The 26,303-nt window shown below is 52.7% G+C and overlaps 12 protein-coding genes across 12 annotated transcripts; 4 read left to right on the top strand and 8 right to left on the bottom strand.

Moving 5' to 3' along the window:
• Positions 1–375: 375 nt before the first annotated feature.
• On the bottom strand, positions 376–5,077 carry VTN49DRAFT_344 (uncharacterized protein; the record flags this gene model as incomplete). Its single annotated transcript, XM_069411276.1, has 5 exons — positions 376–802; positions 863–1,326; positions 1,387–3,855; positions 3,913–4,447; positions 4,503–5,077. 5 exons carry the CDS (start codon positions 5,075–5,077, stop codon positions 376–378), a joined length of 4,470 nt encoding a protein of 1,489 aa, XP_069271518.1.
• Positions 5,078–7,570: 2,493 nt separating this feature from the next.
• Positions 7,571–8,049, top strand: VTN49DRAFT_345 (uncharacterized protein; the record flags this gene model as incomplete). Its single annotated transcript, XM_069411287.1, has 3 exons — positions 7,571–7,671; positions 7,736–7,815; positions 7,988–8,049. The coding sequence occupies 3 exons, from the start codon at positions 7,571–7,573 to the stop codon at positions 8,047–8,049; spliced, it is 243 nt and encodes an 80-aa protein (XP_069271519.1).
• Positions 8,050–8,135: 86 nt separating this feature from the next.
• VTN49DRAFT_346 (uncharacterized protein) lies at positions 8,136–8,342 on the bottom strand (the record flags this gene model as incomplete). The annotated part of the gene is made up of 1 exon (XM_069411298.1): positions 8,136–8,342. The coding sequence occupies one exon, from the start codon at positions 8,340–8,342 to the stop codon at positions 8,136–8,138; it is 207 nt and encodes a 68-aa protein (XP_069271520.1).
• Positions 8,343–8,365: 23 nt separating this feature from the next.
• On the bottom strand, positions 8,366–10,130 carry VTN49DRAFT_347 (uncharacterized protein; the record flags this gene model as incomplete). The annotated part of the gene is made up of 6 exons (XM_069411309.1): positions 8,366–8,541; positions 8,596–8,672; positions 8,730–9,343; positions 9,412–9,797; positions 9,857–9,998; positions 10,056–10,130. 6 exons carry the CDS (start codon positions 10,128–10,130, stop codon positions 8,366–8,368), a joined length of 1,470 nt encoding a protein of 489 aa, XP_069271521.1.
• A 1,029-nt stretch (positions 10,131–11,159) lies between these two features.
• VTN49DRAFT_348 (uncharacterized protein) lies at positions 11,160–13,625 on the bottom strand (the record flags this gene model as incomplete). The annotated part of the gene is made up of 1 exon (XM_069411320.1): positions 11,160–13,625. One exon carries the CDS (start codon positions 13,623–13,625, stop codon positions 11,160–11,162), a length of 2,466 nt encoding a protein of 821 aa, XP_069271522.1.
• Positions 13,626–15,877: 2,252 nt separating this feature from the next.
• On the bottom strand, positions 15,878–16,500 carry VTN49DRAFT_349 (uncharacterized protein; the record flags this gene model as incomplete). Its single annotated transcript, XM_069411331.1, has 2 exons — positions 15,878–16,075; positions 16,129–16,500. The coding sequence occupies 2 exons, from the start codon at positions 16,498–16,500 to the stop codon at positions 15,878–15,880; spliced, it is 570 nt and encodes a 189-aa protein (XP_069271523.1).
• A 576-nt stretch (positions 16,501–17,076) lies between these two features.
• Positions 17,077–18,025, top strand: VTN49DRAFT_350 (uncharacterized protein; the record flags this gene model as incomplete). The annotated part of the gene is made up of 2 exons (XM_069411343.1): positions 17,077–17,140; positions 17,193–18,025. 2 exons carry the CDS (start codon positions 17,077–17,079, stop codon positions 18,023–18,025), a joined length of 897 nt encoding a protein of 298 aa, XP_069271524.1.
• A 125-nt stretch (positions 18,026–18,150) lies between these two features.
• VTN49DRAFT_351 (uncharacterized protein) lies at positions 18,151–19,311 on the bottom strand (the record flags this gene model as incomplete). Its single annotated transcript, XM_069411354.1, has 5 exons — positions 18,151–18,389; positions 18,440–18,577; positions 18,631–19,122; positions 19,203–19,237; positions 19,295–19,311. The coding sequence occupies 5 exons, from the start codon at positions 19,309–19,311 to the stop codon at positions 18,151–18,153; spliced, it is 921 nt and encodes a 306-aa protein (XP_069271525.1).
• A 473-nt stretch (positions 19,312–19,784) lies between these two features.
• VTN49DRAFT_352 (40S ribosomal protein eS28) lies at positions 19,785–20,128 on the top strand (the record flags this gene model as incomplete). The annotated part of the gene is made up of 3 exons (XM_069411365.1): positions 19,785–19,848; positions 19,916–19,999; positions 20,067–20,128. The coding sequence occupies 3 exons, from the start codon at positions 19,785–19,787 to the stop codon at positions 20,126–20,128; spliced, it is 210 nt and encodes a 69-aa protein (XP_069271526.1).
• A 150-nt stretch (positions 20,129–20,278) lies between these two features.
• VTN49DRAFT_353 (uncharacterized protein) lies at positions 20,279–20,494 on the top strand (the record flags this gene model as incomplete). Its single annotated transcript, XM_069411376.1, has 1 exon — positions 20,279–20,494. The coding sequence occupies one exon, from the start codon at positions 20,279–20,281 to the stop codon at positions 20,492–20,494; it is 216 nt and encodes a 71-aa protein (XP_069271527.1).
• A 1-nt stretch (position 20,495) lies between these two features.
• VTN49DRAFT_354 (uncharacterized protein) lies at positions 20,496–23,972 on the bottom strand (the record flags this gene model as incomplete). The annotated part of the gene is made up of 3 exons (XM_069411387.1): positions 20,496–21,992; positions 22,042–23,138; positions 23,195–23,972. The coding sequence occupies 3 exons, from the start codon at positions 23,970–23,972 to the stop codon at positions 20,496–20,498; spliced, it is 3,372 nt and encodes a 1,123-aa protein (XP_069271528.1).
• Positions 23,973–24,643: 671 nt separating this feature from the next.
• Positions 24,644–26,245, bottom strand: VTN49DRAFT_355 (uncharacterized protein; the record flags this gene model as incomplete). Its single annotated transcript, XM_069411398.1, has 1 exon — positions 24,644–26,245. One exon carries the CDS (start codon positions 26,243–26,245, stop codon positions 24,644–24,646), a length of 1,602 nt encoding a protein of 533 aa, XP_069271529.1.
• Between the last annotated feature and the right edge of the window lie 58 nt (positions 26,246–26,303).

Consider the following 26,303-nt stretch of genomic DNA (forward strand, 5'->3'; position numbering starts at 1 on the left):
ACTCATTGAAGAAATGCATGCACTTCGTAAATATACTCAAGGCGGTTTCACTCCCCCAGCATCGCATTGCGTTGTCGGGGCTTCACAAGAGCAAGTGGAGAAAGGAATGAAAATACATCACCGACCTAATCTTTCACGAAAATCTGTGGATCTAACCTTTGTTGAAGGGTCGGGATCACTGTTGAACGTCTATGTATTAGATCGTTACTGATCGATCTATCGAGAAAAGCGACAAAAAAAATCGTGTCCACCCCCCACAGTCCAAAGATGTACAGGGAAGAAAAATAAAAGCCGAAAATAGGATGCGAGCAATGAAAATACACAAACGAACGCAAAACAAAAATAGAATGCAGAAGACAAATGCAATCAAATCATCTAATCTTTCTTTTCCTTGACCCGCGACCTCTTTGGCACACGAGCCAACCAGTAGAGGAAGATACCCGCCACGAAATTGAATCCGACGTAGGCGAACAGAACGCCAATGTTCATCCATCGATCGCTGAAGCGCACGTCAATCGTATTCAAGTAGTCGTCAGTCCGCGCCGCGGGGCAGTAGCGGCAGTCGGTGGTTGCCTCGGGGTTCATGACGCGACCGTGGGCAAACTGGGCGTACGGGCCCAGGAATTCTTGACAGGTCTGGTTCGCCAGCGGCGGGGAGAGATGCAGCTCCTCGATGTCCGAGCAGACAATGTCCGTCTGGGCCAGACCGACAGAGAGCACAGATGAGACGATGTACGTGAAAGGAGACACGCGGTACATGAAGACCCAAAAGCCGGGGAGCGAGTCCTTAGGGACGAGGACACTGCATATTTGTCAGGGAAAAATGCTTCCGAAAAGCAAAAAGAGAGGGACTTGAACTCACCCGCAAAACACCAGGGACAGGGAGAACAATAGCTGAGCAAGCTGCGCCGCCGCATCCGCACTCTCAATGCCTGCGATAACCATGTTCGAAAAGGTCGACATGAACAACATAAACACAAGGACGATCAAGAACATCGTTCCGCTCCGCTCAACCACAGAGTCGGTCGGCTCCATGTTCTTGAACAGTCCAATCGGCCAGTACCAGCAGAAGTAGAGAAGGACCGCAGCAAAGATGTTCCAGGGGAGCTCGACGATGTAACTCGCCAGGATGAACGCCTTCCACGAGTACGTCTTGGATGGCCGCTCTCGCACTTCGTAAAGCGATCTTTGCGTCACAAAGTTTGGCATCATCTGTTGGATGAGGTTGGGGAAGATGGCGAGCAGCATGAAGATGGCGAATGCCTGGTTCTGCAGGCCTTGCAGAGTAGTCGGGGTCATCCAGAACGTAAATCCAATAAACAGGGCCTGGAAACAGAGAGTCAGTCGACCTCTTCGCTGTCTTTTTCTCTCACCATAACCACTTACCGGAATAATCGAAATGACGATCTTGGAGTAGATGTAGGATGGCGTCCGCCAGTACTGCTGGAACATCCGCTTCGTAACCACCAAGAATTGATACCACAGCGGCATTGCGAATTCCGACCAACCGGTCTGCGACTCCTCCCGCGGCTTCTCCTTCAGCTCTTCCTTCATCCGAGCCAGCTCCGCCCGGACGGCCTTCCGTTCCTCGCTGTTCTTCCAAACCTCGGCCCAGTCGCGGTCGGCATGCGATCCCGGAGCGGCGCCAATCACCTCCAACATCCACTCAGCCGGATTCGCGTCAGGTGGGCATTTCTGGGATCCCTTGCTCTCAAAGTACTCGATCAGCTTGCTCATGTTGTCGCCAAGCTCGCCAAAGTACACCGTCTTTCCACCCTTGGCCAGGAAGAGAAGTCGGTCAAACTCTTGCATGAGGATCGCGGACGGCTGGTGGATCGTGCAGAGCACGGCCTGGCCGTGGTTCGCCAGCTTGCGCATCAGTTGGCAGATCGACCACGCGGTCTGGCTGTCCAAGCCAGATGTCGGCTCGTCAAAGAACACCAGCAGTTCTGGCTTGGCCGCGAGTTCCACACCGATGGTCAACCGTTTGCGCTGCTCCACGTTGAGACCTTCACCGAGCACTCCGACGACAGCTTCCGCATATTCCTCCATGTTCAACATCTTGATGACTTCTTCCACGTACGCGTACTTCTCTTCCAAGGACACCGTCGCCGGCTGCCGGAGCATAGCGCTGAATCGAAGCGCCTCGCGAACCGTCGTCGTCTCCAGGTGCAAATCCTGCTGCTGAACGTAGCCCGTCTTACGCTGGAATGAAGCATCCCGCGGGCGGCCGTCAACCATCATCTCTCCGGTGATGACACCAACCGTGGTCCGGTTCGCCAGCACATCCAACAGACTCGTCTTGCCCGCACCGGTGACACCCATCAACGCCGTCAACGTTCCCGGCTTGACCCATCCGTCGACGTGATCCAGAATCCGGCGCGTCTCACCCTTGATCTTGATGTCGAAGCAAACATCCTGCCAGTGGAAGACGGATGTCTGCTTGGCGAGAGCGGCGGTCGTCTCACTGCTGGTCTCCGTTACAATTGGCGTCTTTTCGCGGATCTCCCCTTGCTCGGCGTCGTTCTTGGATCTCTTGGCGAACGCGGGGATCTTACCGCGAGGGAAGACCAGGATCTCGCCCTTGGACGGCTTGGCAGTGATGTACTCGTTGGCAATGATGCACAGAACGAAGAAGAAAATGAAGAAACCAATCAAAATCCCGTAGTTGCGCCACATATGAGACCGATAGTACTCGTAGGCAGCGTTGATGTAACGATCTCCATCGATGAAGGGCTCCCCTGCCACCGCGCCAGCACCGCTGCAGACGACCGACTGGGCGGGAAGGTCCTCGTACCCCGGACCCATAGGAATGGTGACTGCGCATGGAAACTTCCGGTTGCTGAACTCGTTGACCATGAGACTCTCAAAGGCATACGCGATGGGATTAATGTAATTGATCCATCGGAACCACGGGTGCATGTCGCGGACTGGGATGGCGAAACCGGTATAAATCATCAGCGCCAGCATGAAAATCGAGCCCGGAACCATGGCCTGAGCCTGCGTCCGAGAGATAGCGCCGATGAACCGGAAGAGATTGGACATGACCAGGGTAGTGGTGAACGAGAACAGAAAGAAGACGAAGAAATGACCAGCAGTGCGCCGCAGGTTCGTCATGAAGTACAGCACAAGATTGAACGCAATCGCGGTGGCGATCTTGGCCGGCAAATCAACCAGCATCGAGCTGAACCCTTCGGCGGACGGGTGGTACAAGGCGTATTTCTTGTGCTTCTCCACAATCGGACGCTGCTGCCACAGGGTCATGATTTCCAAGGCACTCGCGAAGGCGTTCATGAGGATGGCGAAGAAGAGCAGTGCACCACGCGCGTAAAAACTATCGGTCGTCTCCGGCAGGTTGTAGAACATGCTGGAGATAATCAGGGCCATAACCGTGTTTCCAAATACCATGACCAGGGTGTTGGACGCGTCACCCTGGAGCCGTTTCCAACCGCGCCAGAAAAGAAGACGGACCTGCATCAGGTACGACAGGGTGTAAGGCGACTGAGGACGAGTTCCTTTGGCTTTCTCCTTCGCGCGAGAGTCGATGAAGCTCTTGTACGTCTCGCCACCAAGAGGATTCTCTGCCTGGAACTGCTCAATTTCGGCCAGAAGCGCCTTCCGCTGCTGGCTCTCCTTCCAGCGAGCGGCGAACTCATCCGGGGTGTTAGGCACGCGGCCTTCGAAGCCGGGGCGGACCTGACGCTCAACGGGGTTGGTGAGGGAGGTCAGAAAGTCGGCCGTGGTCTGACGCGGCGGGCAGTAGAATCCCATGTCGATGAAGAACTGCTTCGCCTCCGAGGCGCGACCGAAATAAATCTGACGGCCTTCGTAAAGCACAGTGACCTTGTCGAAGATCTAACATTGTGGTCAGCGTTGGGAGACTCCCAAAGTCAAAGAAATTGAGAAGCTTACATCGTAAATTGCCTGACTGGCCTGGTAGATGGCCACAACCGCGGTCGAGCCCGTGTACTGCGTTGCTGTTCGCAGCGTGCGGACAAACTCCAGCGCGGTGGCACTGTCCAATCCACGGGTACTGTTGTCCCAGCACTGGAGGGGACTACCACAAAGGACAATCTCCGCGATGCTGGTCCGTTTCCGCTCGCCACCCGAGACACCTCGAATGTATTCGTTTCCGACGCGGGTGTTGACCGTATGAGACAGACCCAGCATGGCCATCACGACATCTCTCATATGAAGGGCGTATTGCTCACGGCTCACACCAGGGAAGCGATTCGACGGTGTTCGGGCCCGCGCTGCGAAGTACAGCGTGTCACCCACGGTCATTTGAGGGAAGTGGGTTTCGGTTTCGGCCTGGTAAATGACTTCACCACGGAATCGGCTATGCATCTCCTCATAGGAAATTCCCTCGTATTGAATGTTGGTGTCTTCACTCAGGTAGAATCCGTGAGTTTCCCCGGCAATCGTGCGGAGGAAGGTCGAGCAACCACTGCACCGCCGTGTCAGTGTGTTCCAATGAAATGGAGTCAATACATGGTGCTTACCTGCCAGGTCTTCCCAAGACGACCAACATCTCGCCGCTGCGGACCAAGCCCTCAAAGTCACGCAGGATGTCAATGCGCACCTTCTTACCGAACCCGAGCTGGTTCTTGATCCAGCCAAAGCCCTTCAACCAGATATTGAAGACATCAGCCTGATAGTCGGCGGCCGTACCAAAGCCATATGCGTTCAGATTCCGGAAGGACACGCCGGCGGATCGTTTGGGGTACCGTTCCGGATCGCGGGACCTGATGTGCAGGATGTGCTTGATCCATTTCTTGTAGCTGAACTGCTCCGAATGGGGATTCAGTTCCGGATCCGCGTCCGGGTCCAGGAAGGGATTGGGCAGGTCGTCCCCCGCTGGGTGGTAGCTGCTCCGTCGAGAGATTTGCGACAGCTGGCGGGCCAGGTTTGTGATCGTCTGCTTATCCTTTTCACCAATTTCCTCCACCGAGCCACCGTTCTCCGTCGAGGCATTGTCAATTGAACTGTTGGAATTTTTCGTCACGTCGCTGGCGACATCTTGCAATGTCTTTTCGGGGGTGGCCTCCCCGCCAGCGCCAGCTGCGGGTTGGGACATTGCGAAGCTGGCCGTCCGCGCACCTCAGCTGGGATGGATATCCAAAAGGAAAAAAAAAAAAGTGTCTATCAGAGGTCACGCCTTCAGGAAAGTTTAAACTTGCAGGAGGGCCATCCGGTTTTAATATGTATCAATGCGCCGTGCCTTTCGGGTCCGGATCGCCCAGTAACGGAGCACGGAAGACGGAGACTATCACGGAGAGTTCAGACTACTCTGGCCCCCGTTGGCACCCCTCGGCAGGGCTATTACGGTCGATCCGAGCGTTTGGGTTGGTTCATGATTTTACCCCCCCGGATCCTGAATCAACCGAGTCCCGAACAGCCTCCAGCCGCGATCGATGATGGATCTACTCCCGAGCGTTCTATGTTTTCCTAAAATGGAAAACGGGGACGTGGCGATGCTCGTCGTTATCGCCGCGAAATTTTCTGGAAGGCTGAATAAGCGAGGGATGTTTCATACGGTTACCAGCCAATCAGGGAAGTGCATGTACGAGTGAGGTTCCATGCCGCCGTCGAGTTTGGGGCGGGCACGTGGAGGAGGTGGAACCGGAAGGATTCATAGAGCAATTGCGTGAAGAAGGGGACGAAAACCCTAAGCGCCAAGACGGGCCTGGGGAGCCTCCGGCCCTCCGCTCTCCGGAGCCGGGACCGCGGAAAAACTTTTTTCCCTGCTCTCTCATCGGTTCGGAAGCCCTGCGTTCCGCAGCAGGCCTCAATATTTTTGCCGGGACTTCAGCAATCCGGTTCCGAACCCCCATGTATGACTAATGAGGCTCTGAGTGGGAACGGAGCTGACGGGGACTCATCATTCTTCAAGTGCTTGGCCATCTGCCTTTGAAACCAACAAGGCTTGTCCTATCGATCGTCGCGGCAAGTACAGAGGATTGAATTCGGTCTGAAGGCAAACGTAACCGTCCAACCAACATTCCCTTCAGATTTGACAACAACGAATGGCCCTATTAAGTAGCTACTTAAAACGGAATACAAAACCTGGAGTAACCGATTACGGCATAGGGAGTAGTTCAACTTCGTTACCGGTTTGCGTACTCGCACACTATTCGACGATTTGACCAATCAAATGTCTCGCACGTGAATGCCAAGACGTCAACTCCAGCCATTCAGCGAGTGGAACTCGCCATGACTGATGATAATTCAGGGGGCGGCAACAAATGGGGATTTTGGAAACGCATGCAGAACGGACCGGGATACGAGTAATACGGCTCCTGTGTCTACCTCTAGTTCGAACGGAGGACCTTGATGAAGTCGTGAAGTCATCGAATCTGCAGTTGGCAACCTCTCGAGTCGGTCCAGATATCTGCTTCGAATCGACCGTGACGGAGTGCTCCTCCGTACAGAGTGCTTCTACAAGATTCTCCATACTCACTGTTCAGGATGTGCATACTCCGTACGGGAGGGCATTTTCCAGTGCCGTAACGGAAAAATGACCGTTGAGCTGCGATGCTGCAGACAGCTCACACATAATAGCCTATCAACGATACGACTTCCCGAAACTGCAAAAGAAGATGAGGAAGATGGGAAGACGTTTGATATGAGCTGCAGAACGAAATGCCCAAGAACTCAGGAAGCAACCTTAACTTGAAAGTTTAAAGTCTGAATTGGTTGACCTAAAGCGAAATCCTAACCCGATCAAGATTAGCCCCCGTTAATCAACCAGAGGTGAAGATTCCCATTGGTAGGCTCTTTCAACCTGTCATCAGGCATCATATCGTGTCATGATGATCCACTTCGAGGTAAAGGACAACGACATCGATGAGTGGCGGTTTCGAGTCTTGAGGCTCTGCATTAGGTAGAAAGCCACAGAGTCAGCCGTAAGGCGTACCAACAGTGGCCTGCAGGTAAGTTTGTAGTAATGTAGGTCTACCAGTGCATGCGGAACAGCCGAGTCTTGCCCGAAGCTAGAAAGATACACCAATGGCCAATATGGGAACCTATTCTGAGGTTATTCAAGACGAATCCAATTATACTCAACACCAATGGAAGGTCAGACACGGTATCCGACTCAGCAAGGTGTCTGAATAACCCAAACAGACCGCATCTGATTCGCAGGAGTGCAGTGGCGCAAGGACGCAGGTTATGAACCATCGGGCCATAATAGCCAGGCTGCTCACTGCCAAACCTAAGTCCTGAATACCAATCCGCCAAAGTCTTCCCGTACGCGCGGAAGAGTGATTGTCCTTGTGGTCCAGTAACCCACAAGAATACATATTCATTTCGCGGAAGCGGAAGAACCGACTAACTTAGCACCTCGTAGCTCAAGCTCCAACATCGGCAACTTGCCGAGATAATCAAACAGTGGCCTTCGTCAACATCATAGACAATATGCCATCCACCCAGACGTGGTCGGACTGCCAGACTTGAAGGTACATGGGCCAAACAGAAAGGTAGACAAGCTGAGTCCGACAGGCCAGAACGGTCCATCAAGCTCATTCGGGAGTAACCCTACATGCTCTAAGGTACGTGCCTCTCGACGCCAATGGTAGCAAGGCTCACGGCTGAAGCCGACCAAGCTCCCGGCCACGTTGAGAAAAAGGGTGTCATTGACCAGCTGACAGTTAGTCTACCGATCCTCTGGCGGTCAGTCATAGCCTACCAGTGCTATCATATAACTTTGTCCATCCATCGTGCCACAATGAACTAGGTTAAATATCCCTGTCTCATCACACCACATGTTGAAGACATCAGAGAGTGTCCGCACAACGGCGGGAAGCATCGGCCCTCGTGAGTACAGCAAAAGGTGGGGTAAAGGACTTTTGTGGCATCTCCGCGCAAGTAACTGCTGTGTCTTGCGCTATTGGTGTTTGATGCTGTTCGAGGGATTTAACCCTCGTCGCTGTTGAAATAAGTTTTTCCCTCCAGACTTGGAGCTGAGGTTGCGGCTGATGTTGTCCAGCCGTGTCTGAGCACAGGGCTTTGTCAAAAGACACTCTGGATATTGGTGGCTTGCTGGTTTGATGGTTTGATCAACTCGGTCAGGAACTCAGGATACTCCGAGAATGAAGATTATTAGACCGTGAATGTTGGTGTCAATGGGTGCGGGACTATTCCCGTTGACAATTTTGAATCCGTCTTTGGCCTGGGCTGCAAGCTATTGAGCAGGGATTGTGCGCTAGGTAAGAAGAGTCCTGAGAACCGGTCATCATTAATGTCTCAAAAGTAGTACTCCATACGCAACCCATCCTTCGGTCAAAAAGATAATGAAACGTGCTCGACAATGACTGATTCCGTCCACACAAGTTAGCTCTCATCATTTATGACTCGCAGCTTTCTTTCACGCCTCGATCAAACATCGGTGTCCGGCCGGGGCCATCAAAAAGGATATTTTGGGCTTCATATCCTCGTCAGACATTCCCTCCTTCGTTGAGATCCTGGCGGCAGGGAAAGCGCGATAGAAATGCGCGACCGCGAGACGGAGTTCCATCCACGCGAGATGTATGCCGAGGCAAACTTTCCCCAATACTCAGCACGTTTTGTCTCCTTAAGAAAATCAGTGAGACTTACTGCGAGAACCAGCGCCAAATGGCATAAACGCATAGTTCATTTCTTTTGTAGGGTTATCCCACCGCGACGGATTGAACCTACTCAAAAATTAGCGTGACCAGGGACGACGGATCCACAGACACAATAGTACTTACCGCTCGGGATCAGGGAAAATGGCAGGATCACGATGAAAACTATACGCCTGGGTGCAGACCGTCGTCCCTGGAGGCAGATAGTATCCCGCAAACGTCGCGCCCTCTGGCGGCACAACCCGTGGCAGGGCTGACGGTGCCGCTGAGTAAAGCCGCAGGGCCTCCATGATGACGTTGTTTAGATACCGCAGCTCGCGGAGATGTTTGTCCGTGAAGTCCTCTGGCAGGGACTGCAGCTCGGCCACGAGTTTCTCCTGGATCTCGGGATGGCGGCATAGTGCCCAGTTGAGATAGGTCAAGGTCACGGCGGTCGTATCGCTACCAGCGACGATGTATCCTGCAGCACCGTTGCGAATCTCGGTGTCGCTCAGACCCTCCTTACCGGCATTGTAGAATCGCGTAAACAGCGTCTTAGGGTAGTTGGGCTCGGCCTGCAGCAACTTCTTGTAACGCTCGACTGACTGATGTGCGTACATGCCCATCCTTCGGCCCGATTCAAACACACTCCGGAATATGGGCAGAGGCACGTATCGAGCAAGCCGGATTAATGTCGGGAACGTCGTCCGGATAGGTTGAAATGAAGACACAACCTCCAGGTCTAGGATATACTGATTTTTCTACAGGATCCAAAAATTCGCGTAAGCCTGCCATTCCACCAGGGACCAGTAGACTGCGTTTGCCATACCTTGCCGGTTTCCAACATCCGGAATGAATCCCCAAAGCTCAGCTCACCGATCACGTCTGTTGCGAGAAACAGCCACCATTTGTAGATATCCGCCGCGCCTCGATATTCCAGCTCCTCTCCGATACGCCTGATCGCCAGACGAACACGGTCGGTAATAAGGGGCTCGAACACTTTGAGCTGGTTGTCCGCCATAGGGCCGGCGAGAAGACGGCGTAATGCCGAGTGGTAGGCCGGATCGCTGACCGTGAACACGTTCACGATGCCCGGGGGTACCAAGTTCTCATACCACTTGGACTTGAGATAGCGCCCACCCACTTTGTGGATTTCCCGCGCGGCGGAGAGATCATTGATGTGGACTTCGTCCGGGGCAACCCGTACAATCGGTCCTGGGAAGCTGTAAGCATACCCGAACACTTCTTTTCATTTGCCGGCACCAGTGTCGAACCATATTTTTTATGCAATGAATCGACATATAACGCCCGCCGTCCGACCAACCATTCGTAAATCAAGACAACGCCACTCCATTTAGAGATCTGAGGGCCGGGGATGGAGGACAAAGGATTCGTAACCACTCGGTAGATGGCACGCTACAAAGATCAGAACTAGACTGCGTGATTTCGAATCGACATCAGATCAATACTCACGGTAATCACCCATATCAGGGTGCTGGAGAGGAATATCCATAGTAAGGACGACCCAGCTACAGATGGCAAGTCCATATTGCGCGGTAGCAACTTCACAACCCAAGCTCAACCGGACCAAGGGGACAACCCGTTCATTCAGCGAGCCGAGGGGCATGCCTCCTCATCTTTATAATGGTCTTCCTTGCCGGATCACCCGGATATGAACTAACGCCCGCACCTAAACGGCGGCCATGACTGCCCGACTCCGTCGGTGGTCGAACTGACAAAGGGCCGACACACTACCTAGTACTGCCATCTCAGCCATGCTTATGCAGCTTGTAGTAATGGAGAAACGAAAAGCGATAATCTTGTCGCCTTCCGATTGGTGAGAATGTCTCCTAGAAACTTCATTAGGGTCGGCAAGCAATGTTTATCATATTAAACTGCAAGGGGATTGCATACTCCGTATATAGAGCCGAGACTACGAGTATTCGATGGGCTGGAGTGGAAGTGCCGAAGATCGACTGGTCGGAGAACAAAACCCCGATGCCGATGCCGAGGAACCCTAACCCTGGAGGGTTCGAGCCGTCGCAAAGCTTGCGTAGCCCTGGTAAACCCTAAATAATTGGAGCACGGCTACTACGTCCAAAAAATAATAATAACAATAATAATAAAGAAGAGAGACGGCAGCCCGCTTAACCGAAGTCGCGATTAAAGAATTTTGTGGGAGGTTTCAGTTCGGCCGCGACTTGAAAAAATGGCCGATAGTGCGAGCGGCTCAATTGAGGCTCGGAATCCGACGCAGCTAAGCCTGCAGCGTCGGTCACCCGATGCTGTGAGACAGGAGACGTTTCTTGACAATGACCCAAGTCCGGAATTATCCTACGAGAGCCACATTCTGGCATGTTTTTTCACACCGCAAAATTGATCGTTTGTCAAAGGAACGACGGTAGCACTCCTGTGTCTTCTAACCACCAGGTAACTATTACCAGGATTGTGTGGATTAATGTTGGAGTATCGTTGCACAATTCGTGGAAGATAGCATTGGTCATGCAGTAGACAAACGAAACACAGTCATGATCACATCAATACATGTCCGTATGTACATAGCAAAAGTGAGGAATGTTAGGGGGAACGGTCCTTTCCCAAACCCACGCCTGTGGCCCTTCCCCGAATCACAGCCAACAGACATCGACCAACGGCTTCAAGGTCTCCCAACAGTCCAGTATGCCCTCGATCGGTCCTAACCAGTCCGCCTTTGATGATCCGGTATCCCGGAGGAAGCATGCAAGCCGAGGCCAGGCAGACCCCGTCGCCAGCAGCAAACACCAGGTCGTCATAAGCGTCGCGGCATTTGATGTGTTCCCGCGATAGCACACGCGCACCGTACACCGTCGGTAAGTTTTTCGAATATAGTACCGCAAAGGGAGGATATCGATTTTCGTCCTGGTGGGTTTGGCTGAAGGCGAGCTCCCGTTTGAATTGCAAGACCTCTTTCAACGTGCGATCAAGATATGCAATTGCGTCTTCCCTGGGAATCGTCCTTTCTGTGGGGGCGACAGGATGGTCTCTCAGAACATCGGCCGCCGCATTCGGCCCGACCACTCCTCCCCAAGCAGCAGCTCCTGCTGTCCAAACCTCATTTTTTTCGGCTTCCTGGGAAGGCTGTTGCACGTGATTGTCCCGGCTTCCCAAAATTCCTGAGAACCGCTTCGCGAGTTGGAATGAATTCTGAAATGACAGGACGCGCCGATTGTCAATTTCCATCGGAGGAAGAGGCGGTGAAATGCAAGGGGACAAGCGATATTCGTCCCACGTCTTGACAGAGAAAAAGTCAACCGGATATTCCTCTTTGGTGTGTTTATCGATAAAGCAGCGACCATCCTCTGGGAGTAACAAATAGCTGGTTCGGAAGGTAAAGTTGACTTGCGCAGTCAAAACTCGCGAACTGAGCAAAACATCATCTCCGTTCCTCAAGGGACCGAGGATGTTGACCGCGTGTTGTGGTGTCCCGGCGTATACAACGCCAGCAAACAAATCCGGTCGCTGGTTGACGGCATGTCTGGCGATCAATCCTCCCAGACTGTGTGCAATCACGTAGGCCCCGCGTTCCTCTCTGGGCACACCGGGTGCATTGCAGGGTAGTCCTTCCAAAAACTTGATGAGCCGTCTTGACAGGAGGTGTGGGCTCAGTCTCCAGTCATATCCGTAATCCCACACACGGAGCTTCTTGGTCTTTGCATTTTCGCATTTGCGGAGCTGATTCATCAGTCGTCGACAAATGTCTATAGGTCCGACATGGGATAGCACCTCTGATGCGATAATCGACTCCTCCATATCTTCTTCGTCCTCCGGATTCAGGCCGACCTCCAAGTCTACCTTACGAATATTCAGCCCAACTTTGAGAGGTACCCATAGTTGCCGATGCGGTGGTTGTGCCGAGCGAAGGATAGATCCGCGGTAGCCACCCATGATGACAACATCGCCCGTCATTTGGGACATTGCCTCGGACAATGACGGGTAGAGGCTCTTTCGTCGCGACTGCGGCTGTGGTCGTTGCTGAGTACCTTCTTTGGGTGCCGGTTTGGGCGGTTTGCTGTGGCCATGATGGGATGCATCATGGAGAAATCTTGCTGCACGCCAGTCAACTTTGAATTCGGGCGTGCTCAAGTTAGGAATATGAAGTAGCCGATTGCTTGAATCATGGAGAGTGTCCTTGATGGCAACGAAACGACTGTTGACTTGTGAGTGCACATGTTCATACCGGGCCCGATGATCCAGCGTAGACGTGCGCGACAGTGTTCGCAAGTACACACTTTCGTCAGATGCCGTGCGCCGGAGACGGCGAGACTGCTGTCGGGCGGGAAGTTGGGAGGAATGAGGTGGCTCAGTCGATATGCGCAGATATCTCGCCGGCGTAGGATTATCCTCAGGTTCCCTCTCTGGTCCATATGCATCATCATCAATGCATGAGCTCAACTGAATCGTACTACCAGAGTTGGGACGTATACGCGCGACGTTGGAAAGTGATTTATTCTTGGTCAGACCGCTGAAGTCGGGGACAAGTTTCTTGAGAGAGTCTCCCGACCAGCTGCGAGAATGTCGGGATTTCAGGATCGACTTGGTTAAACTGCGGCGTTTGCTCTTTTTGATCTCTTGATCGTCCCTGCGCTCCTCGTCCTCGTGCTCCTCTGAGCCTGGCAAGGACTCTGGCTCGGCGGTCAAGGTCGGTAGATAACGTTGCTGATAATGTTGCTCGAAATCCAAAGCAAGATCAATGTTGCTCTCAGGGAATGTGAAGTAGTCGCTTGACTCCTCCATCGCACGGGTCTTCTCCGCCGCAGGTGTTTGGTGCGCCTTCATCCGACTTTGCGTCTGGCTAATGCTGATGCCCACAATTTTGTCGGCTTCGTCGGCCACAGCTGGAGTCGCCTGCTGTAAGGCAATGTCCTCAAAGTCCGAATTTGTCGGAGAGTCAGTGTCCAAAAGTCTGGATGAACTTTGGCTCGTCATGAACGATTCCCTTTTATCTTCCATGTTCGAAGACCCATCGTGAGGATCAACGACACTAGTCGAGACCCTTGGCGCCATTGTGCAACCGATAGATTGTGGAGATATTGAGTTGACCCGTGCTTTGGGACAAATATAGTAGAAGATCCAGCGTGTTATATTGTAGCTGTAGGGATGGCCCCAGGAGCCGGCTTGGCCAATATAAAGATACTAACTGTGGTTACCAAGAATTCACACCTCATAAGTAAGTGTTGTATATGACAGAAGCGTCTACAGATTCAGCTCCGTCGCTTTTCTATATACTTTTTCATTTGAGGGGTTTGATAATTGCTGTCCCGGAGTCTTGTTTTGATTCCGGAGTAGAGTTTTTCGGCCCTTCCGGAACCGCCGGCATCCGGTGCAGATGCGGTCCGTCCGCCATGTGATTTCCGCTCGCCGTGCTTTTAGAGCGCCGAATCAGAGGGCCGAAGCTGCCAAATCACTGCATAAAATCGGAATCGCTCAGTAAACAAAATGTACTCTCGAAAAGGTATGCGTATCAACCGCCTATCTCCACAAATCCCAGCCCGACTACCATATGCCACGGCACATGACCAAACGAAGCCAGGGTATGCTACTCCATCATTTGCTCCATTCATACTCCATCATAATGTCAGCTGTGGAATACCTACTACCTATACAAGTGTCTGATAAATATGATATGCATTCGTTATCAAATCCTTTAGAGGGCTCTTTCCAACTTCTGTCAAGTCATTGACGGAGCTCACAACTTCTCTGATATTGACATTGTCGAACCAAAATCCAACGGAACCTCACAGGATTCACAAAATGCATTTATTGCTGATCTGGCAGTTTCTGAGATTCTGGCGGTCAAGGCTAGTAGGCGCCCGGCACCAATTGACCAGTAATCCCTAGACACGATTCTTCCTCGGCAATTGGCAGCGGGGCACCTACTCTGCGACGTTGTTCTTGACAAAATGCGAGTCTAGGACAAAAAGGCGCTCCTGTCCAGCCACCGTTTGCGGTATGGGCCAAACAAAGGGCAATCGAACGACGACCAGGCGAAACTATTGAATGCACTTGATCGAATGGATACAATTCGAGCTAGGTCAGGGGCGACGAGAGGATTCGAATCCGACCATGCAGGGACTCGATCCGATCACTCGAAGCTGAGACGAGCTGCTCCTACACTCAAGGATGCTCTGCTGGATGAGGGACTGCCAGCGGCTCGGAAATAACTGCAAGACTGCCACATCCGATGTTAGTAATAACGAAAGCATTGGTGATCGCGATGTCAAGAGGATAAAAAAAGGTTGATCCCCCTGCAGAGACTTTTGCGGCTCAACGGATCAAACCCGTTCAGCTGTCAGTTCAGCTCGGGATCAGGACAGGCTGGGCAGCCGCCGACGTAATTAAGTACCGACCGTGTCATCCCGATTCCCGCCTCCTTTCGCATAAAGCTTGGCAAACCAATCAACCCACATTATGATATTTTACTTTCCTAACAAAGTTAGTCAATTCTAAACATATTACCTAGGTTGATTTAGCGTCGCTCACAAACCCCAATGCCCAAATTTGGCTTAGCCTACTCCGTAGTTTGTATTCACATCGCTACAGGTCCAAAGTTTACAGCGACGGGTACAGCTCCCTACTCTCTGACACAGTAATATGGAATGCAGGGGCATGGCGTCGAAGATTGATATCTGCAAGGAAATTGGGAAGGATTGGTTTATATTGCTCGGCTTTCAGGTATAACGCCACGTGCTGCTCCCTCAATGCACATTGTTCAGCTTGGTTCGTCACAATTTGAACGCTACCATTGCGCCAAAGCTGGCCCCATTTGCTTGCAACGTAAAGGCCGGTGGATACAGCGGCTTTGAACTGCAAAATCTATCACTCGTGCAGTCTCAGGGTCAAGCCTGCCAGGAGCTTCTACCTGAATCTACCAAGTGTATGTTTGGTGTTTCTAGCTCTGTTCAGCTCGCTCAGCCACTGCCTGCCTTAGGGCAAATATGATCACGTGATCGTCCAAATTTAATGGTTGGTTGGGGTTCGTCCTCCTCGAGTTTTCCCAAATCGATGAATTCCTCTGGCAGTCTTATACCACGCAACTGGAGGAAAGGAAGATAAAGGCACGTTTTAAACTTGATTACAGGAAATACTTCCTTTCCGTGTCGTGGAAGTCATGGCCACGGCAGACTCATGCCTCAGATCCGCCGAAATATTTTCCTCAATCTGAACAAGCAGTACAAAATATACCAAATACACGAAGTGAACTATGACAGCGGATTAAGAATTATCACATCCCCAAAATCGAGCAAATAATCTTAGGGTCAGAATCGATCCCGCGACCGAGATCGCGACCTACTTTTCCCCCACTCGCGCTCCTTGGTGGCTTCCGAGAACTTTCCCGACTGGGCTTCATACTGACCCTGCTGCGCAATCTGCTCGTTCTTCTGAACACCCTGGGGTTCATTAAATGTACGATCGATAGAGGCACCAATCTCCCCACGGATTGCCTCTCCGGCTCCCTAGAATCATATTAGTCAGTCCTCCTTCTCCAACTATATTGGGGTATCCTCACATGAATTCCCGCCAGCACATTCTTGACCTTCTCACCCGCACCCGCCCCGGCACTAGTATTCCCCGTCTTAGTGCTCGTCCCTGACTGACCGTAGGGATTCTGATTAGACATATTGGGCCCAGTGCCCGTGCTAGTCATGGGTTGGCGGGGAGAGGTATCCGCCTGTCGCGTATCGGGCCGAGTACTGGCAGCCACAGTAGGGTTGTTCGACGAGGTATCTGCGGAAGGATCTCGCGCTGTGTAGTTCCCACCAGTACCAGTCGAAGGGTTGTAGCTCGTTGGTTTCCGCTGAGCGTGGGTGCTTGCGGCGGGCTTGGATGGGACGGCGGGCGCGCCGGTTGAGGTGCCAGGAACAACTCCAGCTTGCTGCATGTTTGTCGGTCAGATTATTCAGTGTCTGGGTGCGAGAAAATGATGTCAAAGGCTGGTATTCACAATCGATGCTTTTTTGATGATGGAGGTCAACACCGGCTGACGTCATAGGTAGCTGGGGTCGTTGCGAGTTATTTATTTCGCAAGTTATGAGCTCCCACCCCGGCCATTGTGAGAGAATATCGATTTCAGTGCAGACGTCATACGTCTCATCTATGCCAAGGCAATCAGATGAATCTAGATTACCTCGCTCTGACGGAATGACTAAAATTGCAACGTGATAAGCAGCGTGTTACTTTAGGAGCATCCAGTCACCATTCCCAGCATAAAGAGCTTGCCAATAAAACGTCACCAAAATTGTCAAAGTCCCCATCGTTGCGGAGGTTTCCAGTCAAGATGGCTCTCGGCTTGTCTACACGTCATTTCTCTGTCCTGAGGGGCAGAGCAAGCAGGAATGGATTGGCAGGCGGCAATAGTATATCATGGCGATGGAGGAGCAGTACAGCAAAAAGTCCAGTATTAATATCTGTTCCTTTCAATCGTGCGAGAACTATCCATATCTCGCAGGACGTCAGAATGGCCGCCGAAAGCAACAATCAGCAGTTTTTGATCGAGAATCTATTCAATGTCAAGAATAAGGGTACTTTCACACCATTCTGCGTGTAATTTCTCTTGATGGCTAACTGCAGCAGTGGCACTGGTCACGGGCGGCGGTTCAGGCATTGGCCTGATGGCCACGCAGGCCCTAGCCGTGAACGGCGCAAAGGTGTACATCGTTGGACGCCGGGAAGAAAAACTGGAGCGCGTTGCCGAGCTCTACAACAAGAACGTCTCTGGCGAGATCATCGCACTTCCCAGCACGGACCTAACCCGCAAGAACGAGATCGCGCGACTTGTGGCAGATCTGCAAGCGCGCGAGCAGCATCTCTCGATTCTGATCAACAACGCCGGGATCTCCGGCGAGTCCAGAGACGACGTTGAGCGGACGGACGCTACATCGCTGCGGCAAACCCTGTTCGATGATGAGACGGCTACGTTCGAGGACTGGGAGTCCGTCTATAGGACAAATGTCGCCCAGGCATTTTTCCTGACCTCGGCCTTACTGCCGCTGCTGCAGAAGGGAACGGAGAAGGAACATGGATTCTCGAGTACAGTGATCAATATCTCTTCAATCTCGGGGATTGTCAAGGCATCCCAGCACCATTTTGCGTATAATGCCTCCAAGGCCGCCACCATCCATCTTACCAGGTTGCTTGCCCATGAGGTTATGACATCGGGACTGAAGATTCGGATCAATAATATCGCCCCTGGCGTTTTCCCATCCGAAATGACCACCGGGGAAAGCGATGAGAAGCAGAAGAGCCAGATTCCGAAAGAAAAGTATGAGTCTAAGGTCCCTGCTGCGCGCCCTGGCAATGATCGAGACATGGGCAATGCCATTCTCTTCGCTGTCACCAACCAGTATCTGAACGGTCAGACCATTGTCGTTGATGGGGGATACGTGTTGGCTACGGGAACTGTCTAATCTGTAATTATAATGTACAAAATTTGATGTGTTTATCCGTCTATCCATTCCATTCAAGATTCGTAGGACATCTCATGACCCGAAACATCCAAAGTCTATATATATCATCGGAACACATGGAATTTCTATGGCGTTGTTCGCGAATTGGTAATGTTCAGTACCAGGATATCCGTTGCCCCAACCCCCTCCAGATCGTCCATGACGGTTGCAATATTACTCTTCTCAACCATCGCGCTGACGGCCACCCACCCGGGGTCCTCCAAAGCCGTGACTGTCGGCGCACGCTTTCCAGGGGTGATCTTGCAGGCCGTGGCGAGCTTCTCGCGAGGGATGTTGTACTGGCAAAGCACATATTTCTTTGCAGCTGTCCAAAGTCAATAAGCCCTGTCTGGAAAAAAGAGGGGGAAAACATACTGATAACGCCGCGGATCCGCGACGTGATCAAATCGACCAGCTCGTTATTGGAGTTCTTCGACTTGACCAATACTGCAGTGCTCTCGACGACAGTGTCAATAGGTTTCAGACCGGCTGCTTTCATTGTTTCGCCCGATTCTATACATGTCAGCATGTCGCCACGTGCTTCACGCCTCGGAATGGTCACTCACCAACGAGGTCGACAATGCCATCCGCAACGCCCAATGCACAGGCGGCCTCGACGCTGCCACCGACATACTTGATCTTCGTCCGCAGCTTCGACGTGTCCTCTGCGCCCTCCAGCTTCGCAAAAAACTGCTGCGTCAAGGCCGTGAAGCTGGTCACCACATGCTTGCCGATCAATTGCCGCGCGTCAGTGATGTCGCCCTTCTGCGGCACCTGCACCTGAAGCTTGCACACGCCGAACCCGAGGTCCAGAAGCTCCTCAACCCCAGACACCTCATCGGCAGGCAGCCCAGCATCGTATTCGGCGACTTGGTCTCGACCGGTAATACCCAAATCAACTCGACCCTCGCCAACGAAGGTCGGGATATCTGCGGCGGGCAGGAAAATCAGCGCAATGGGCAGGTTCTTGACCAGCGCAATGTCCAGTCGCGTCTCTCTTCGGAATTGAATATCGCAGCCAGCGAGAAGGTCAAGTGCGGATTGGTTGAGCCGGCCCTCTGTTCAGCATTACGTGGGAAACGTTAGGATCCAGTTGGGCCGTTTTGCTTTCAGCGGTTTGTATTTCGGATGTACTTGCTTTTTGGGACGGCAAAAAGAAGTCTGCCTTCTAGACTGCGCAATTGTTAGCATCAACTAATCCAAATGCGCCGGAAGATCACTGTGACTCACTGATTGACGAGATCCATGGTGGCGGCGCAATTCCTGCGCGATTCAAGTCAATGGACAATTGGCTTAATCTGCAGCTAGCAACGAGTATGAATATGAATATAGGACGCAATTGAGAACTTCTGCCTGGCAAGGCTGCAACTGAACAAGCTGGTATTTGTACCTCGAGTGTTCAACCCTGCATACTTCGATGACTCGATAGCCACCGAGATCGGCTAAGCAAAAAGTCCTGGGACCCCACCAAACCACCACCCAACCCGATAGGGTGAGCGCGTGCCAAGAATGCCAAGATTCTCTATTCAACATATCACGTGATATTGAAACCACTAGTTCTCACGTGACTAAATATCGCCAAAAACTGCAAACCCACACAAAGCGGAATCGACGCCAAATTTCAGAGCCCCATTCGCACCGCCAGACCATCCAACTCTTCGATCTCCATCGTACGGCTTTCAAAAGTCTGCACCCGCTCGCTTCATCTCACACAGCAACGATGGATAACGTTAAGGCTGCTCCCGTCAAGCTGGCTCGCGTGACCCGCGTGCTGGGCCGCACCGGTACGTTCGATATGTGGGAGGAGAAAAAGAAAAAGTCAAGGTCATCGCTAATGTCGATGCTATTCAGGCTCCCGCGGTGGTGTCACTCAGGTCCGTGTCGAGTTCATGGATGATACCTCTCGTTCGATCATCCGTAACGTCAAGGGACCTGGTACGTTCAACCCAATATCTGAAATGCGATTCTTAACAGAGGGACTGATTTGGGGGGTGATGTATAGTCAAGGTTGATGATATCCTCTGCCTGCTCGAGTCCGAGCGTGAAGCGCGCCGTCTCCGATAAACGCATCCATCTTGTTCGATGTTTGTGTCGTCGCATTTTGGGTGTTTTCGTTTTCGGATTCGCTTTTTCTTGTTCTTTCTCGCGTTCGGCAGGGATTATGTTATGATCAACTTCCGTCTCTGTGTGTGACGAGGCGTTGATTGGAGAGCTATGGGATTTGTTTACTTCCGTCCGCTCGGGGGGCGTACCTGTCCTGGTCTCTTGTCCGATGAGGTTACGGAGAGGAGGTTCATTGATCGGCCTGGAAGGAGGCCTGTAGTTCTCCAGTCAGGGTACGATGGAAAAAGAAGGCTCTACGAAATGAAACTGTATCAACATTATCTCTCTTCTTTTTTCGTCCAACCCAGTAGTGTACAGTTACAGTAGATCAAGCCAACTGCTCCGCGACAGTCTCGAGTCTTTCAACCAATACATCGTCGTTGCCAGTTGCGGTGTCATTGGCCAAGGCCCCAATGTCCCTGACTGCCGCGGCTATTCGCTTGCGCTCTATTTTGTCCTCGAGCTCGCGGCTCTTCTGCCGCGCGACGTCGAGGACCGATGCGGGCAGGTTCGCGAGTCTCGCGACATTGAGACCGTAGCTTCGATGCGCAACACCCTCCGCGACCTCGTACAGGAAGGTGATTTCCTTGTCCTGGTCGTCGCGGCCAGAGTCGGACTCAGCAAAGCGCATGTGGACGTTCCGCAGTTCGCCGTCTGGGAACGCGCGCGCCATTGCGGCGAGGTTTTGGTAGTGTGTGATGAAGAGCGTCAGACAGCGGGTGGAGCGGACGACGTGGTCGAGAACGGCCTGCGCGATGGCGACGCCGTCGTGTGTCGACGTGCCACGACCCAGCTCGTCGAGGATCACCAGCGAGCGTGGTGTGGCCTGCTTGAGGATGTCCGATGTCTCGGAGAGCTCGACCATAAACGTCGACTCGCCCGTCAGCATGTTGTCGAACGCGCCCATGCGCGTGAACACCGCGTCCAGCATCCCAAGCTTGGCAGATCGCGCGGGAACGTACGACCCGATCTGGCCCATGATCGCAATCAACGCGACCTGCCGCACGTAGCTGGACTTGCCGCCCATGTTGGGCCCCGTCACAAGCAGCGCACGTGTCCCTGTGCTGCTGAGGTGTGTGTCGTTGGGCACGTAGCTATCCAGCAGCAACTGCTCGACCATTGGGTGTCGCCCTTGCTCTACGTCGATCCGCGTGTCGTCCGTGTACTCGGGCTTGACGTACCCGGGCTGGCTCGCAATGACGGACAGAGACAGCAAGCAGTCCAACGTCGCCAGGGATTGGATGCAGTCGCGGAACGGTTGGTACTTGGCTGAGATCTCAGCCAAAAAATTCTTGAACGCCTTGTCGCATGCAGCAGCTAGTGCCTCCTTGTGTTGATCCCGCTGCCGCATCAAGCGGGTCACCTCCGGTGTGTGGAAGCGCGACACCTTCTTTGTGCCGCTGATCTTGGCCCACGACGCAGGCACGCGCTTGAAATACGGACTGTTGTTCTCCACCTCGATCAGATACTCGATCCCGGCAGACGTTGTATACTCGACTTTCTTTTTCCCCAGCGTCTTCGAAACCTCCTGCAGATGCTCTGACAGATCATGCTCGACGCTGGCTATCCCGAGTTTCTGTTCCGAGATGTCCTCCGTCTCCTCTGCTTCTCGGAAGAACTGATATTTGTCGTCGCTGCGAGCAGCATGTAGGTTGATCTTGTTGAGAAACCCGACGACATCTTCGGCGATCGTTGGCAGAGATGCAATCGCCTCGCTGATCAGCGAGGACTGGAACCCGGTATCAGAGGGCGATTTGATGTGAGAGTACTCATTGGCAATCATTTGCAATGTTTGGAGAACGGTTAGCAATTCTGGGCGGGTACACTATACATCATCAGCCGTGCATATTCAACGGATGATTCTCCAATCCTACCCTTCCGTAGTATATACGAATCAGACTCTTCTCCAGATCGCTCTTGACCTTCCCAAGCAAGCCTTTGAGCCGCTCGACTTCAGCAGTCCGGTCCGGACTTAGCAGCTCCTCCACTGCGTTAACTCGCTCCTCTAGCTGCGCCTTGTCGAGCAAAGGCCGACCAACCCATTTGCGGAGTAGTCGTTGGCCAAACCGTGTTTTGGTACGGTCCAAGGTCCAGAATAGACTGCCCTTGCTCGAGAAGTCAGTCTGATTCTGGTATATCTCTAAGCTGGTCAGAGTATTCCCGTTCAGCAGCATATGCGAGCGCATGGAGAAGGACTGAAAGTATTTGGTCAAATCAAACACGTGCTCGAGACCGTATTCCGACAGATGCTTGATCATGGATGAGAGGCAGATTGTTACGTGCTCCGGCAGCTGCAAGACTCGATCGAGCAGGTTGCTCGCCTGGACGTCTTTGACCGTGCCTGTCACTTGCATCTTCCCGGCGTAGAAACTGGAGACATGGCTGTGAGCTTCTGCAGCGGCCGTTTTCCCTTTCGGCATCCGTTCGACGCGGACTTTATCGCCAAAAACGTTCATTTTGCTGCCAGACAGATGCTCGACCAATTTCTCCGTGGCCTTGGATAGCTCTCCGACAATCAAGATTTCACAAGGAGCTATATGTAGCAACCGCGTCTCGATCTCTCCCCGCATAAACCCGTCCTCAAAATCATCGTAAATGATATCACCGGTCGCAGGCTGTACGGCCACAATGCCCACATGCACAAACTCGTCGTTGCCTGGGCCTTTGACATTCGACTCTGTGATACAGAGCAGGTACCCTGTTGCGGGAGTAGCGCCCCCAGATGCAGCTGCTGTCGGGCCTTCCAATCCCTCTACATCATCAATATACGTGCCCTTTGTATACACATTCGTCAGTTTTCGCACAAACGGTGCGTTTCGATTGTCACCAGCAGCTTTAAGCGCTGCGGTCTCCAGCTGGCGGACTACGCCGACCTTGTATCCCGCTGAAACCAGTCGTTTGACATGAACATGTAGTCGATGGACCGGGATACTTGCCGACGCGAAGCGGTCAAGATGAGCTTCCGACGGATCTATACGCAGCCAATTAGTGACATGAATAACAGTACGGAGTCATTTAAGCTCGTACGTTCGTCAAACCTCAGCTTGCCCGGTATACAAACAATGCTCAACTCCTTGGCCGCTATTCGCGCGTCTTCGCCAAAGAATCGGAATTTGTAGCCAACCTCCACAACCAGCAACGTATCCATGTGTTTCCGCTTGATTTCAACAACTTGTTTTTCCATAGGCGTGAGTTTGGAGGCGCCTTTCTTGACAGCTTTGCCCTTCGCCGGTGGCGGCGGGGCTTCCTCTTCTTCGTCCACATTGTCCTCAGCCAGTGCCATGTCCTCTTCTTCGAGAACGGATTTCCCGATCCCAATCACACAGTCGGGACCTCCAAGTTTGCGGACAAATTTCTGGTGCAGCTTCTCTTTCTCCTTGCTCTTTACGCTGCCGTCCTTTGCGCGAGCACCATTCGCATCATTGGTCGCAGGCGAACTGGTAAATTTGAACCTCTCGGTACGGCTGCTGCTGATCTGCGACGTCGGAATTGGCTCCTCAGCAGGGCGATCGGGAGTCGGTTCATATTCCACAACCTTTGTTCGTTTCCGGGCAGGTAATACGACGTCATCATCATCATCGTCGTCGTCGTCGTCACGGTGGTCCGCGCCGACTGTGGCGGGTTTCGCGGCATCGTCCTTGATCTGAGCGGTGCGTTTATCCTCTTGGTCTGTATCGCCATTCGTTTTTGCACCGTTTGTTCCTGTTCCGGTAGTCGCTGTTGAGGAGGCTTTCTTAAAGAAGCTGGAGATGGTCTGCTGTTTGCGTTTGAGAGACGAAGATGGCGGCGAAGAGCTGGGAGGCATTTGGCGAGAACCAGCGATTGCTGCAACTTATGATGCGAGCACTATAATCCAACAAATACAAAGCTTGTTCTGCAGTGGACAATCGTTTACAGCTTGATCACCAACGTAAAATGTCCCATGGAGTCAGAACGAAAACTCCTTTCGCTGCTCAAGCTTGACACGTGAGACGCGAGACGCGATCAATGTTCGACCTGCGGTTGATTACCCCCTTGGGTCTAGCTTCTCACCTAGCCCCATACGGTAGCAGACTAGCCATATTTGGAGAGGTTTAGCGCAATTGGCAACTAAACCTATTTCAGAATACTTAGCTAGCTGTAGAATTTAAGCTTCCGTCTTGGTAGCCTTGGGATCTAGGCAGACTACGAGTACTCCGTACGATTTCCGAATTAGAATGGAAGCTCGAATGAAATCCACCAGGAATCGGCAGAATTGCAGGAGTAAATATCTCAAGCATGCTCAATAACACGGACTGAGAACCATGTGCGCCATCAACACCAAGCGCCAGTGGTGCAAACACGAAGGAAGCATGAATGAAGATGAATAGTAACTAGTAGTAGTAACCTATGCAAGCGTCGTGATGGCACATCAGAGAAAAGCACATGACAACGTTGGCTCAACTCTCTAGCACCCTGACTTAGGATAATCCATGTTGGAGGCGAGTCCATCGTTGGCTATGCGCATTCTTCGTAGTAGAGACCAGCATGATCCTCATTCGATACGTCCGGAATTGTGGTATCCGTCGAGGAGGCTGGAGCCTGCGGGCTGCCGCGACTGGTGACGGCGGCCAAATCATCAATTTGATCTTTGTCCTCGGATGGATGCGAATGAGACGACAAATGGTTGCGACGGAATCCGAAAACTTCGGATGAAACGAACGAGTCATATCCAAGGCGGTAATTCTCCGCGAAATGGTAATCAACAACGTACGGATCATGTTGCTCCTCGTGGGAATGCTGATCGTCCCACACGTGGGGAAATCCATGATCCATTGCACCGCCAGGCTGGGTCAGGGTCTGAATTCCAATGTTCTCTTGCTCATCAGGGTCCAGGAATCCTGGTACAGGCTCCCCATGACGGCCCTGATTACAGTATGCCGCTAACGGAGGATCGTTCCGTGGGTAGACGCCGTATAGTTTTCTCGGCGAAGACTCTCCACTCTGGTCATACGAAACGGAATCATCTCTGAAGATGTGAGGGCCCGAGCGCGGAGTACGTCCAACATCGACGGACAGTTTCAGGTCATCTTCGACAGCGTTGGCCGAGAGATCACGCCCGTCGACGTGACCCAAAGATGCGTTGCTCACATTGACCAAGTCCACCATGGGCATAGCCTGTTTCGAGATCTCTTCGAGAGACTGTGAAAGAGCTTTTCCCAGACCGGTTGACTTGCCCGCCGGTCGTTGCCGGATGTTGGTATCGGATTTGGCTGTAAGAGGCGCTCGACGAGCCTTCGTCGAGCGACGCTTCGGAGCTGGCGACTCGCCTTTTACCGGGCTCCAATCCTCTACGTTCCCCGTAATTTCTCGCTCCCGCTGCAAAGTGCCACTGGGAGAGAAGACCATTTCAGTAGGTACTGTGTCTCTGGATGTTTTGGCCATCATCCTCAGTACCGCTTCGTCTTTCTTCTGGTTCCGTTGGCGTTTCATTGCGTCAGTGGCTGAGTCAAAGACGTCCATGCCCGGCCACAAGACACCCTTTAGCTTCGCCATCTCCTCTACAGAGTCGAGGGTGGCGTCGACGAAGGCCGCTGATTTGATTTTGGACGGCGGTGTCCTAATTTCTCCGGCAGGCTCCGCAGAGGCTAAGTCTGCAGGTGTTGCCAGACGAGAGATCTGGGCAGTCGTTGCGTCTTGGGGGGCTTCCTGGCCCGCCTCCTCCAGACTCCGCGATTGTTGCAGACGCGGGTCGAGGGCGCGGTGGCTGTAGTCCGTGAATTGTGTGTACGTGTTTGCATTGCCCTCTTGGGACGGATGAGTCACCTGATTCACAGCGACGAGATGCTGAACTGCCGCAGCCCCGGTCGAGGCGCGACGCTTACGCGCGGCTTTGGATGAGAGACGGTCGGCCAACTGCTTGGCCAGATTGTTGACTCGGTACCAGTGGTCATACTGGGCCAGGATCGCGCGGGCATGGTGCTCCTCGCGGCTGCGAACTTCGAGCTTGAAGTAGTTGGCCAGATGGGCCTTGGAGGCGATATGGGTGAGCAGATGAGAGGCATCAGTGAAACGAGGCTGCTTTGGGCAGATGATGCAGCGGAGGTGCGAGGGGTCCATACCCGGCCGCGGGAGAGACTAGTATATATGATTAGAGGGAAGCGACTGCTGTAGACGA

This window comes from Thermomyces lanuginosus (assembly GCF_041956635.1).
Source record: "Thermomyces lanuginosus strain ATCC 200065 unplaced genomic scaffold VTN49scaffold_15, whole genome shotgun sequence".
NCBI classification, from domain to species: domain Eukaryota; kingdom Fungi; phylum Ascomycota; class Eurotiomycetes; order Eurotiales; family Trichocomaceae; genus Thermomyces; species Thermomyces lanuginosus.